Genomic DNA, 14652 nt, shown 5'->3' with positions numbered 1-14652 from the left:
CTGGACTGTAAGTACATGCTGTATTGTAAGTATAGAAGGCTGTGCAGAAAGTATATGCTGTACTGTAAGTATATGCTGAAACTGTAAGTATATGCTGTGTTGTAAGTATATGTTGTACTGTAAGTATATGCTGTACTGTAGGTGTTTCATGTAATGTAAGTATATGATGATAATGTAAGTATATGATGTACTGTAAGTATATGATTTAATGTAAGTATATGTTGGAAATGTAAGTATATGCTGTGATGTAAGTATAGGCTGTACTGTAAGTATATGCTGCACTGTAAGTATATGCTGTAATGTAAGTATATGCTGGAACTGTAAGTATATGATGTGCTGTAAGTATATGGTGTACTGTAAGTATATGATGTACTGTAAGTATATGGTGCACTGTAAGTGTTTGATGTAATGTAAGTATATGATGATAATGTAAGTATATGATTAGTGTAAGTATATGATCCAATGTAAGTATATGCTGTACTGTAAGTATATGTTGTACTGTAAGTATATGTTGGAAATATAAGTATATGATTTGATGTAAGTATAGGCTGTACTGTAAAATATATGCCACACTGTAAGTATATGATGTATTGTAAGTATATGCTGCAATGTGAGTATATGCTGGTAATGTAAGTATATGGTGTACTGTAAGTATATGCTGTGTTGTACATATATGATGTACTGAAAGTATATGATGTATTGTAAGTATATGATGTAGTGTAAGTATATGCTGGTACTGTAAGTGTATGCTGTAATGTAAGTATATGTTGTACTGTAAGTATATGCTGGAACTGTAAGTATATGATGTGATGTAACTATAGATTGTACTGTAAGTATATGCGGTACTGTAAGTATATGCTTGTACTGTAAGTATATGCTTGTATTGTAAGTATATGTTGTACTGAAAGTATGGGCTGTCCTGTAAGTATGTGTTGCACTGTACGCATAGGCTGTGCTTTAAGTCTATCCTGGTACTGCAAGTATAGGTTGTATTGTAAGTATAGGCTGTCATGTAAGTATAGGCTGTCATGTAAGTCTATCCTGGTACTGCAAGTATAGGTTGTATTGTAAGTATAGGCTGTCCTGCAAGTATAGGCTGTGATGTAAGTATATGCGGTAATGTAAGTATAATTTGTACTGTAAGTATATGATGTACTGTAAGTATAGGCTGTGATGTAAGCATGTGCTGTACTGTAAGTATAGGCTGTCCTGTAAGTATATGTTGCACTGTACGCACATGCTGTACTGTAAGTATATGATGTACTGTAAGTATAGGATGTACTGCAAGTATATGATGTACTGTAAGTATAGGCTGTTCTGTAAGTATACTTTGTATTGTATGTAGATGTTGTATTGTAAGTATATGCTGTACTGTAAGTATAGGCTGTGATGTAAGCATGTGCTGTGTTGTAAGTATATTCTGTACTGTAAGTATATGTTGTATTGTAAGTATATGTTGTACTGTAAATATATGGTGCACTGTGAGTATATGCTGTACTGTAAGTATTGGCTGTACTGTAAGTATAGTCTGTACTGTAAATGTATGCTGCACTGTGAGTATAGGCTCTACTGTAAGTATATGCTGTACTGTAAGGATATGCTGTACTGTAAGTATATGATGTACTGTGAGTATAGGCTGGTAATGTACGCATTTGATGTGCTGTAAGTATAGGCTGTAATGTAAGAATAGTCTGTACTGTAACTATATGCTGCACTGTGAGTATAGGCTGTACTGTAAGTATATGTTGTACTGTAAGTATATGTTGTACTGTAAGTATAGTCTGTACTGTAAATATATGCTGCACTGTGAGTATAGGCTGTAATGTAAGTATATGTTGTACTGTAAGTATATGTTGTACTGTAAGTATAGGCTGTTCTGTTAGTATATGATGCACTAGAAGTATATGTTGTACTGTAAGTATGTATGTGTTACATGTATTGTTAAATGAGGTTTAATGCAGACCTTGTGTTATCCCCTTTTTGCCATTGGAAACATCAGGTACCATCTTTCAACAACTAGTGTTACTAAACAATGTGATACTGATGAGTATTAATAAGGCACTCGGCTCCTTGCAATGGCCACCCTGTGTATATTCTCAGACTAGTGAGTACACAAAGTGCCACCCTCTTCTGGCCTAACTCTGCAACTCTTTGGTGTCTGCATACCCATTTATCGTTTACGTTTCGGCATCAAACACGTGTTGTTTCGTTGTGTATGTTAAAGGTAATGTTGATGACGTCATTGTTCTTTCACACCAGTTTCAGTCACCATAATGGTCGCCTCGCTGCTGATGTGGATAGGATCATTGGTAATTGCTGCTGAAGGTAAAACATTGTATTGTTAACTTTGCAAATCCAGTCTTTATTATTGGTACTACCCTTACATCAGTATATGCTATTATTGAAGACAGGCTTGTCTAACGAGATGAGGTTAAATTTTGTTTATCGTGGTGTTCAAGACAATTTAATTTAAATAGCAACGTGTATACTTGTGTATGCACCAGCCCAGACTTCGTTTTGTAATCCTAGTTCGCTGAGATACCATGCCACAATATCACATTGATACCCCACTCCGACACTGCATACCGAATACAAGCTGACCAGTTCTTGATTTATCGACTTAAGGCCGAGAGGAATGTAACAACATGTGCCCCCTTTATGTATTTTGGTATGACGCGGTCAGGCAATTGCATATACGACCTTCAGCTGACGTTATGTGAATGTCAAATATTATTTCAACCTAACATATCACCTACGTAATAAAGTTACTATATTCCGTTTGCTGCGAAATCGTACACATGAAATGCAATAGAGATTTAAATCAGAAAACGTCAAATCGTCCTAAATGGCACGAACGTTGTTTATTTCTACATCCCAACTCGTCAACATAGTTTCAGACATTGTCATGAAGTAGAGAAGATACTGTGCAGCAAACCTTCAGGTAACTGTTGGTGTTTCTAAGCCTGTTATTACAAGGTTTCTGCACAATGAACGTAACAGCTGAAGGGCATCGCGGAACACAATGGTAATCTCAAAATTTCTACAATCCCTCTCTTTTATAATATTAATCTTTAATTCCTGTCTCAACATTGGCAGCGCACAACCTCCGACTTTCAGGGGGTTGGGGGTAGTCCCGTCCGGGATTTGAACCCACACTGCCAGAGTGAGGCACCTAATCGCCTGCACACAAAGTCAGCGAACTAACCCACTCGGCAACCGAGGATTTGTCGAACTTTCATTTTTGTGGAGGCCTCGGTGGCTGAGTTGGTGCAGACCCCATTGTGACAACAGGCCTTATAATACACCAACAGTTACATGAGAGTTTGTTTAACTACTTGTTCGCTACTTCATGATATATAATTCGATATCTAAGTTTTCATTCACTAGTTTACACTCACTAAACTATCAATATTAACATGTTGGTTGTAAAGTAAAGTATTACTTCAAATATATAGCAATTTGTAAATAATAATTACATTTCCATATTTATTATATATATTTTCTCAAAATCAAAGTCAGCAGAATAGTATTGCTAATGAATAATCAGTCGCATAATCTACTGACCGCAGTTACGCATGTTTTAATCCTGTATAACATCATTCTTATTATCCATAACATTGTGTTTAAAAATACATTAATGAATACCTATATCTTAACCTTTCAGCTGGTCAATGTAAGGCTAACCAACACTGTTCAGACTGTGCCAACACGACGGGACACTGCCTCACTGTGTGTGACTCTGGGTATTTTGATCAGAAATGTTTGTCTGTTTGTGACGGATATTGTAAATATAACCTGTGTAGTCAGTCAGACGACGGTGGCGGACGTTGTACCGAGGGATGTATCCGAGGATATCAAGGCAGGAGGTGTAACATACCATGTGACAGTCCAGGAAGTAACTGTACAGCATGCCCAGGTGGTTGTGATGGAGGATATTGTCAGCTGGGCTCCTTCTGTGTATCTGGATGTGTAGACTCCTACTTCGGGACAGATTGTGAATCTGGTAGGTATTGACTAGGTCAGTATTATTACTCTCCTCAAGTCTATAGTGTATACACCCGAGGGAGCTGCAAATGACTTCTGAGACCCCACTGATCCATTAGCGGGCGTAATAATGGGACTCCTCCCCGCACCTACCCTGACGCACGCACGCAAGCACGCCATCTTTGTCACATACAGACAAATCATATACCGTCATTAATATCAGTACAACAAAAGTTCCTGTGACATTGAATAAGATTTAATGCAAAGTTATGTTGTTTTACCAAATCTGAAACAATTTCGGTTTGCAACAGATAAAAGACCCTTGTAAGTGTTCAAATGGTCTAATTTGCCATACTGACTTCAGAAAATGCGTGATTTCATAAACCAAAACATGAACTTGCCAAAATGTCAATTTACAAACCAATAGCGTGTGTGTCCATCTCTGGTTGCGATACAAGCAACACATCTTCGTCTCATGGACTGCACAAGGCGTCGCACAAAGTCATGTGGGATATCTGCCCATTTCTGCTGGAGCATGTTTCGACGTTCCTGGAGTGTCTGTGGAACACGTGGTTGACATCGAAGGCGTCGATCCATCTCATCCTACATGCGCTCGATTGGTGAGAGATCAGGGAGCGAGCCGGCTAGGGGATGACATTCACGTTGTTTTGTTGAATCCTGAACAAGTCGAGCAATATGAGGCCGGGCGTTGTCATGTTGAAAGGTAATGCCTTGGCAATGACGACGCAAAAACGGTAGAACAACAGGGCCGATGATCTCGCCGCAGTAGTGCTGTCCATTGAGATTTCCCTCTACCACCAACAAACGGGTCCTATGTCTTGCTATAACCCCACCCCATACCATAACGCTGCCGCCCCCGAACCAATCTTCTTCCATGACACAATGATTGACGTAACGTTCACCTCGACGTCGGTACACTCGAATCCATCATGAGGTGAAAACGAGACTCGTCAGTGAATAGAACGTGTCCCCACTGCATGGCCGTCAAGCGTAGACGTTGTCTGCACCACTGTAGACGTGGTTGACGGTGGCTTCCTGTCACAATGGGACGTCTAGCGAACATTCTGGCGACAATCATTGCGAAACTGAGGCGGCGACGTACGGTTTGTAAAGATATTCGTCGAAGGCCAGGGATGCTTCTTGCAGTCATCGTGCTGGCTGGAATCGATTTCGTAGGTGTGTTGTTCGAATCCAGTTGTTTTGTCGATTATTGGTTACGCGTGGCCTGCGATCCTGCTTCAAGCATACCAATGTCTCGCAGACGCTAATTTTCAAATAGGGTTGGCATTTCGTAAGGTTGAATAATTGCGTAATTTTTTATTTTTTTTGAGTGGTTGTTGTCAGCACCATGGTAAGCAATGCATATGAAATCCCGTTAACGCACGTGTTTTAATATCCATTCTTGGGTAGTGAAATGCATTGGACTTGCATAAAAGTCATTTTTTGCATGGAATGCATGCTTTTCTGTAGCACTTGCGTTTTTGTGACTTGATTCCATACATGTACTACAATAGTGAAAACCAAACTTTACTTGTTTGAAAAATACAAATATTAGTGTCACAGGCACTTATGTTGTTTAATACAATACACACGTTAATAACTCTGTATGTGCAGCTGTCTCTAGATGTATGTTGATGACATGAACTACGTTATCCCTCTACGTTACTGTTATCATGTGTCAGGTGGTACAGTGGGACTAGCTGTAGGACTGTCCACAACAGCTGTCAGTTTCATCGTGTTGATCTTCCTGGCAGTGTACTGCAAGTGTTGTAAACACTTGAGGCGAATTAGGTGAGTGAGAGAGACATAATATTCCAAAATTCGGGTTCACAATTGGACCTCATACCATTATGGACGCAATAACTGATGGAGATCAATGAGGTAGTCAGTCAGTGTGACGTGGATGACTGTCTCATCATGCCCCCACGTCGTGAGATGTTGGTCATATCATAAGCCGAATGGTTCCAAGGCCCATGTTCTAGTAGTACAGGCTGCTGTGATTGAGGCAGCTGAAACATAGCAGTCAAATGTACGCCTGGGCGATTGTTGTTGTCATCATCAAACTGTTCTATAAAATAAAGTAATTTTGTAAAACTACAAAAAAATAGTAGGGGCATATTACTGGTTATTTTAAGCCTTCAGTAGTAACGCTAATATATAAATTTAATAAAGGGGACACGTGATGAAATATTTGAATGACTTGATCAAGTTGCATGTGAATTATTAGGCACCCTCTACCGTGCAACGCACTATCGCCATTCTTTTATAATAAATAAACTGTAGCTATGACGTACCAAACTGTTCTGTTAGTAAATAAATGAAATTAACTCAACAAGGGCTTGTTGGACATAGCTCTCTATTGAAATTAATAGAATAAATCGAACAAGGACATTGTTATCCACAAAGTCAGGAGGACGGAAGTAATTAAGCTACAAGGAGACCCCAGTTGTAATAGTACACAACAATCCGAGCAGTGCATTATGATAAGAAAGCTTGTTTCAATGCTGAAATGTTTAGTGCACTTTGATTGGAGGGTTCCTTTTAGTGATAATTGAAGTGATATGTCGTTGTGTAGCTGTACACTCTGAGAAACGAGTATTCAACAATAATGTTTGTAAAACCTTGAACATTGTTGCAAATATTGTAGCAAATATTTTTTGCAAATAGTGTTGCAAATATTGTTGCACGGTTTATTTGCTTAAATGTGGATCCACAAGTTATGACATCAATTTTATTTTTTATTTCACAGTGTCACCCAGGAAGAGCATGTTGTGCGCGATTCTGTTGCCGAGATAGGCGATGCTCCTGTCTATGAACTAGAATGGTATACTGACACCCCACAGACAGAGGACATTGTGCGCGACTCTGTTGCCGAGATGGGCGATGCCTCTGTCTATGAACTAGAATGGTATACTGACATCCCACAGACAGACATGGCCATGGATCGTGAGTCACCTGATGGGAACTGTGGAGGTGGAGGTGAAGCTGGTGGTGTGGAGGATGATGTGTATGACGTTGCAGATGGAGGCAAACATGATCGTGCTGGTGTTATCGGCAATATCTATTCCAAAATATCCCATGCTTAGAAAATCAAGTATTTCTTAAATATCGTTTGTTGACTGTTTGTTCATTGCGTAGTTCTTAGTTTGATCTGCCACCTATGAGGTCAAATTGATCGAGCATCTGTCCGGAGAGCAGAAGGTTGGTGGTCAGTCCCCTGGCCGTGTCATTCGTGTCATACGTGTCATAAGTGTCATAAAGGTCATACTTGTCATACGTGTCTTACGTGTCTTACGTGCCATACGTGTTAGACGTGTCATACGTGTCATACGTGTTTTACTTGTCATACGTGTTATACGTGTCACACGTGCCTTACGTGTCAAACGTGTTATACGTGTCATACGTGGCATTCATGTCATACGTGTTATATGTATCATACGTGTCATTTGTGTAATACGTGCCATACGTGTCATACGTGTCATTCGTGTCATACGTGTCATACGTGTCATACATGTCATTCGTGGCATACGTGTCATTTGTGTAATACGTGCCACACGTGTCATACGTGTCATTCGTGTCATACGTGTTATACGTGTCATACGTGTCATTCGTGTCATACGTGTCAAGAGACGTTAACACATGGTTCATGTTGTGTCTCTGCCTTGTCATCGGCGTTAAGACAGGGCTCGGAGTTAGGTGACTGTGCTTCAGTGAGGCCCCCGTGTTAAACGGTGGCTTGATATATCTGTGGTCAACTGTCGTGAACGAGCCAATACACCCAGCTCTCACTTTAGTTTGATCAGACTACATATAGGAAAATATGGTATGATGTTTGTAAATATTGTAATATTTGTAAATATCAAAATGCATGAATATCCAGCATTTTCGTTGACCGTTTGTTATAAATTTTGATTAAGTACTTCAACAGTGGACGTGTTGATTGAGACCAATTTTTATAAAATAAATATCTTAATTCAAAGGTGGTGTTTCATATGCCATTTTGTGTTTAGAATAGATCACAATCACATCATGGATGTCATAGGGGCAACTTAACTGGAGATCGGATGGTCACGCTCTGTGACTGATTGCTGATTGTCATCTTGTCATCGTGACTGAAATACCTTGATCCTTGCTCGTGATTTGCGTAAAGAGCGTGCCAGGTCAATACCAGGGTAGCTGCAATATGGAGTACCTGCAGCGTTAAACTGTCATAAATGTTTATATCAGGTCCATGTTTGAGGCTAGAGGCGATGCTATACTTACAGCAGACAGAACAATCATCACTACAGTACATTGACACATGTGGCTTGAGGCGATGCTATACTTACGGCAGTCAGAACAATCATCACTACAGTTTACTGACACATGTGGCTTGAGGCGATGCTGTACTTATAGCAGACAGAACAATCATCACTACAGTACATTGACACATGTGGCTTGAGGCGATGCTATACTTACGGCAGTCAGAACAATCATCACTACAGTTTACTGACACATGTGGCTTGAGGCGATGCTATACTTATAGCAGACAGCACAGGGATGAAGCCATGCTATAAGCCTTTCCTTTCAACTCACTAAATACAAATGACAAAATATGACATTGCACACTTTCTCAATCATATCTTCTGAGGAGCAGCCGGGAGCAACACTTCTTGTATTAAGTAAGTTTATCCTTTTTGTCGGCAGAGCGTTATGCTCCTGCAAATGGCGTTGTTGAACTGATCCTTCATTGAACAAACATCATTCAGATTGAGCAGGACGTTGAATTAATTGTGTGATAAACAACCGATCCCCTTAGTAACGTCTCACAACGAGCACAGCTTATTGGGTAATCACGTCATGATGTTGAATTAATTGTGTGATAAACAACCGATCCCTTTAGTAACGTCTCACAACGAGCACAGCTTATTGGCTGATCACGTCGTGATGTTAAATTTATTGTGTGATAAACAACCGATCCCCTAAGTCACGTCTCACAACGAGCACAGCTTATTGGCTGATCACGTCATGATGTTGAATTTATTGTGTGATAAACAACCGATCCCCTAAGTCACGTCTCACAACGACCACAGCTTATTGGGAGATCACGTCATATCAGGAATCATTGCATAGTGGGGGCGCATTGAGGTTGGGTGGTCGGGTTAACTGTTTGATACATGTTTACTTCATACGCATATCTCGTCAGGATTACTGCCTTGGGGATCAGCGGTAGAGCGGGGAAAACGTATAAAAAAAACATACAACTATTTTAGGAAGTATAATTGTACAGTGTATAAACCTATGGTTCAATGTATTCAAATCATTCGATATTGGTTTACTTCTACCAGTTTAGTCAAATCCTTATTTCCGCAGTGTCTAACAACTTCCTCCTGTACATGTGGTGTACCTTTCACATCTACAGTCAAGTTGATACGCTCAGTTGTAGGGAGAAATTGGGCGGTCGGGTGTCCTAGTGGTTAAAAGCGTTCGCTCGTCACGCCGAAGACCCGGGTTCGATTCCCGACATGGGTACAATGTGTGAAGCCCATTTCTGGTGTCCCCATCGTGGTATTGCTAGAATATTGCTAAAAGCGGCGTAAAACCATACTCACTCACTCACTCACTCACCCACTCACTCACTGTAAGGAGAAGTTAAGGGTAGTCCTGTATTATATGGCATAAAATTCAATGCAGATTTGTAGCTCTCGGGAGTGCCATATCCCTTTGCCTCCCCGGGTCATACCATGAACCTATTTTTGTTTCTTCCAATCCCACATGTTCCTCAAGGATTATTTTTTTCAGTTTGTCAGAGTTGCACTGGGGTCGTAGACGTCTAAAACCCGCTTCACCTCTGTCTCTAACACCTTTAACTAAAGAAACATACACCAGTGAGTTAGCAGGGTTGCACTGGGGTCGTAAACGTCTAAAACCCCCATCACTTCAGGCTCTAAAACCCTTAACACCAGTGAGTTAGCGTGTTTTAGCTTCATGCAATAATAAACGGTATTTCAGTAACGTGAAAGGCTATGTGGGCGTGTCTTAGACGTTTACTTCAGTGGAACGCTGACAAACCTGGAGCGAGAATCGGGGACACATGTTTATGAGATAGAATCAATCGTACAAGGTACACTGCATTTATGAGAGCTGTCTGTTGTTATGGAAATGATTTTTGCATTACTGAAATACTGATTAAGCCAGTATGAAACAGACACTGATCCACTCGCTGGTGGACCTGGTTTAGGGGTTTCAGGTCGGGGACCAGCGGGATGAAGTTGAAAGATGGTATGAGCTGTTCCAACGTTTAATTTGAAAACTTTGTCACAACCTTGCACCTTTTTGTGTCTATCTGATATATGATGTTTTACATAAACAAAAAAAAATGAACTGAAAGGTTGTGTAAAAGTAATTATGAAACAGGTTATTAATATAATGATCAATGTTATGTTTTATGTATTCACGGGGTAATATTTCCTTATTTGTTGGTGAAATTGTTAATTTTTATCTTCTTTGTGAAGGGGGAAATAAAGCCGTCAACGGGAGACATGCATCTCTGTGGTTGTGAAACAAGGATGCTATATGTGCAACACATCCATCAACAGCCACCTGACGCCTGTGTGACACAGAACATCATTTGATCACATGCAGCTGGTCTGCATAGTCTACCAACGGGACACATATGTATATCAGGCGAACTGTGATGTGAGTACATGCTTTGGTTATATATGAGGTGTCAAGGGGTTTCATGTCGCACTAGAGGTGACTGAACGTGTATGCTACGAGCATGCAGATGTGTGTGTGTGTGTGTGTGTGTGTGTGTGTGTGTGTGTGTCTGTGTGTGTGTGTGTGTGTGTGCGTTCGTACGTGTTTGTGTGCGTGTGTGTGCTACTTCTTACTGATGCCAGGCACATAATACAGCATTGATCTCCTAACAACGTGGATCTTCTGTATATTCCATGAAAGGGGAGTGTACACATGTAGAACACCCTGCTGGACAAACTCTGCAACGCTTGTTTTCGGTACACCCATTGCACGTCCATGTTCTTAGTCCTTGCATCCAACAAGTGATGTTTCACCCTGTATATTACTGGGCAATGTTTTTTTGTCACTTCTGTCTTCTTTAGCAGTTCAGGTCAACGGGATGGTCGTCTCGCTGCTGTTGTGGATGGCATGCATGGTAATTGCTACTGAAGGTAAAACGTTGTGTTCATAATAGTGTTCATCTACTCTTTTTATTTGAAAGTATGCATACGTTAGTATACGTAAGTGGAATTCATATATTGTAATATTTATGAAGACTGGATTTTCTTAGGAGATGGGGTGAAACATTATTTCACTTGTTTAGCAGCATGTTTGAGCGTGGCTGACTTACTGGTCCAGATGTGTTCAAGTTCTATAACCATGCTCCAGTTTAACATTAATGAGTGAGTGAGTGAGTATGGTTTCACGCAGCTTTTTGCAATATTCCAGCAATATCACTGTGGGGGACACCAGAAATGGGCTTCACGCATTGTACCCATGTCGGGAATCGTCAGTTCTGCATATTTATCTAAGACATCGATATATTTTGGTATAGGAATAATCATCCTTGTAAGTTGCTTACCGTAGTCTTAATAAACATCATACTCAGTATCCACTAAATCCTATTCTCGAAAATGTTACCAAATACCTATATCTTAACTTTCAGCTGGTCCATGTAAGGATAACCAACACTGTTCAGACTGTGCCAACACGACTGGACACTGCCTCACTGTGTGTGACTCTGGGTATTTTGATCAGAAATGTTTGTCTGTTTGTGACGGATATTGTAAATTTTACCTGTGTACTCAGTCAGACGACGGTGGCGGACGTTGTACCGAGGGATGTATCCCAGGATATCAAGGCAGGAGGTGTAACATACCATGTGACAGTCCAGGAGGTAACTGTACAGCATGTCCAGGTGGTTGTGATGGAGGATATTGTCAGCTGGGCTCCTCCTGTGTGTCTGGATGTGTCGACTCCTACTTCGGGACCAGCTGTGAATCTGGTAGGTGGATGACATATAACAAGGTCAATACTAATACTACCCCCAAGTCTATGTTGTATATTCCCCCAAAGGGTTCTTTGAATTGCGTGTGATTGCAGGGGTCATATTCGTATACAGCAATTGTGGCAATGTCGGACAGTCGGCAGGAGCCGCCACTTGCATCGTAACGATCTTCCTCGTTGGGTCAAGTTGTTCAAGAAGCCCCTGCTACTGCATTTACAAATTAACTTTGTTCTTTGTTAGGTGATAACGTGGAACTGACGGTAGCACTATCTACAGGGCTAGCTACAGCATCTGTGGTTTTCATTGTGATGGTTGTCGTGGCTTGGTGTTGCAGTTATTGTCAAGGCTTTAGAAACGACAGGTGAGTAAGTGAGTGACACAGGCATGATGTTGTAATACTGAAGTACTGAACTAACATGTGACTTTTGTCTCTCATACAAGTCAATGTTAGATCTTGATAGGTCACCAGCAAACCACACTGGACATAAAAGGTGGCTATGATTGTGGTAAGAGGCAACTTACGGGATCGGGTGGTAGGTTCGTGACTTGGTTGATGCATGTCATCGTAGCCAAATTGCGTAGATACTTATGGTGCTAATCATTGCCTAGATGGTCTGATCCAGACTTTATTTAGCAATATAGCTGGATATTGCGGAGCATGGCGTTAAAAAAACAAGGGATGAAACATATCGGAAACAAACATCATAATCTCAGTCTCGTTTTCCGTCAGGAGACTTATATCTCTTTTGTTTCCTCGTAACATGATTTATCTTCAGTGAAGAAATCTTGCATGCAATTACTTTTAAGATCACCTGAGTAAGCTAACCAATCAGTTCACCTTTCAGCTTTCATCTGTACGTCACGCCTACCCACGGAATGCATGCTCCAACAGGGGTCAGTGATGCTCCTCACTATGATGTTGTTGACGAAGTAAAGATGTATGATGTGCTCACTGGTGAGGGGCAAGCAGGCTGTGACAGTCGTTCCGGGTATGTGGGGCTGAGGTCGGTGCAGCATGCCACCATATCACGTGATCTGGAACATGCTGACTCAGCTGAACCGGGAACCTCATCACTGACCTGTGGGCGTGTTGGTGCTACGTCGTGTGTTAAAAATCATGACGTTATAGAAGCAGAGGATGAAGATGTTTCTGTTGTTGATTTACACCTATGCATCAAGCTTCACAGTGGCAACATACTGAGATGCTGCGAGCGGCCACCGTTCTAGTAATGTTCAAGTACTTTCAATAAAACCCAAATTTGTCAACCGAACGCAGGATGAAACTATTGCTGCATCACTTTGGATCATATTATTTTAGATTTAAGTCAAGGATCTAGAGGTCTTAAATGACTTGTGATTCACTGAGCGCGAACATCGTGCTGACAATACACGGCCAATATCTGCATATGTTAGAAGCAAGGACGAGCCTTCTATAGCTGCGTGTAAAGCTGAAGAAAACTGGAACTGCTGTGTCCCGCGGTCTGTGGCAATACTCCAGTCACATGGTGCAGAGACATTGAACAATTCACTCATTGTGTCAATGTTACAAATAGTCCTAACCTGTTTCCGTCTGCTCTGCATTACTCGATACCCTTTATATGCCTGAACAGAAGAATTGGGAATCCAAATACTGTCAACAGGTTATCTGTAATTGCATCTGCTATTGTTAAGACATTAAAGGACACGAAGCAGCCCTGCAACGAGGTGACAAACAATAAACACATTCATGTTGTCACTTCCTGTTCTGTGGTGATATTAAACCAGATGCATCTTCAATACTAGCCTATGCTAATAGACGACGACCTGGAAATGATTTCATGATTAAAAGAACGCCTGAACACCTTTTAGCTTACTGAAAGTTAATCAATTGACGTGACTGGACGGCCGTTTTTATGCATGACATGTATTGCCATATCATTGAGACACTATCATGAATACACTCTCAATTCAATAAGGATTTTACTTATATGAGTGTCCTTAAATGACACATTGTTAATTGAAATAACCATTGTCGAAACGATATGTGTCCGACGGCCGTAAAGTAAAACACATGGTCTAGTCTATATGTACTTCTGTCAGGTTTCAAATAAGAGAAGAGCACACTTCTCAACGCCTGAAAATATAAAAACTGACATACCAACATTCAATATATGATGCACTGCATGACATCGTAAACTGCTTCCTCGTGTTTTAAACTGAAACTAGTGCGGGAGTGAGAGTGTTACACCGTGTGCAGTAATAACCCAGACACGTCATATATTGGTGTTAGACATTGAGCAAACACCATTGGTCATGCTTGGTTATATAATTTCTCCACAACCAGTACCACGCCCCTTGATATGCATACCATTGGCCCACACAACTTATTCATGGACGAGGGGTGGTCGGGGAACCTAGTGGTTAAAGCGTTCGCTCAACACACTGAAGACCCGGGTTCGATTCCCGACATGGGAACAATGCGTGAAGCCCATTTCTGGTGTCCCTTTCCGTGATATTGCTGGAATATTGCTAAAAGCGGCACTCACTCACTCACTCACTCACTCACATATGGATGAGCGAGTTTTGTTTAAATCAGTAGCGGGCAGCACTTCACTTATAGACGTCTACCGTGGTTTGGTGCTAACAAATCTAGAGCCATAATC

At 40.9% G+C, this 14652-nt stretch overlaps 2 protein-coding genes across 2 annotated transcripts; both read left to right on the top strand.

The window, feature by feature from the left end:
• On the top strand, positions 1–7949 carry LOC124118653. Its single transcript, XM_048401038.1, has 5 exons — positions 1–25; positions 2260–2325; positions 3665–4003; positions 5688–5796; positions 6755–7949. The coding sequence occupies exons 1-5, from the start codon at positions 16–18 to the stop codon at positions 7089–7091; spliced, it is 861 nt and encodes a 286-aa protein (XP_048256995.1). The 5' UTR covers positions 1–15; the 3' UTR covers positions 7092–7949.
• Positions 7950–10511: 2562 nt separating this feature from the next.
• LOC124118654 lies at positions 10512–14006 on the top strand. The gene is made up of 5 exons (XM_048401036.1): positions 10512–10683; positions 11109–11174; positions 11669–12007; positions 12251–12371; positions 12856–14006. Exons 2-5 carry the CDS (start codon positions 11123–11125, stop codon positions 13235–13237), a joined length of 894 nt encoding a protein of 297 aa, XP_048256993.1. The 5' UTR covers positions 10512–10683; positions 11109–11122; the 3' UTR covers positions 13238–14006.
• Positions 14007–14652: the final 646 nt, after the last annotated feature.

This window comes from Haliotis rufescens, unplaced genomic scaffold (genome assembly GCF_023055435.1).
Source record: "Haliotis rufescens isolate VD_foot unplaced genomic scaffold, xgHalRufe1.0.p SCAF_204, whole genome shotgun sequence".
In the NCBI taxonomy this organism is placed as follows: domain Eukaryota; kingdom Metazoa; phylum Mollusca; class Gastropoda; order Lepetellida; family Haliotidae; genus Haliotis; species Haliotis rufescens.
Note: the sequence above shows the minus strand (reverse complement) of the source record. Positions and strands in the feature narration are given on the sequence as shown.

Excerpts from the sequence above, each read along its gene's own strand:
- LOC124118653 (XM_048401038.1), top strand. Across the intron at positions 4,004-5,687 it reads CGGGACAGATTGTGAATCTG|GTGGTACAGTGGGACTAGCT; the intron begins GTAGGTATTGAC and ends ATCATGTGTCAG. Across the intron at positions 5,797-6,754 it reads AAACACTTGAGGCGAATTAG|TGTCACCCAGGAAGAGCATG; the intron begins GTGAGTGAGAGA and ends TTTATTTCACAG.
- LOC124118654 (XM_048401036.1), top strand. The coding sequence starts at position 11,123 with ATGGTCGTCTCGCTGCTGTTGTGGATGGCATGCATGGTAATTGCTACT. Across the intron at positions 11,175-11,668 it reads CATGGTAATTGCTACTGAAG|CTGGTCCATGTAAGGATAAC; the intron begins GTAAAACGTTGT and ends CTTAACTTTCAG. Across the intron at positions 12,008-12,250 it reads CGGGACCAGCTGTGAATCTG|GTGATAACGTGGAACTGACG; the intron begins GTAGGTGGATGA and ends GTTCTTTGTTAG.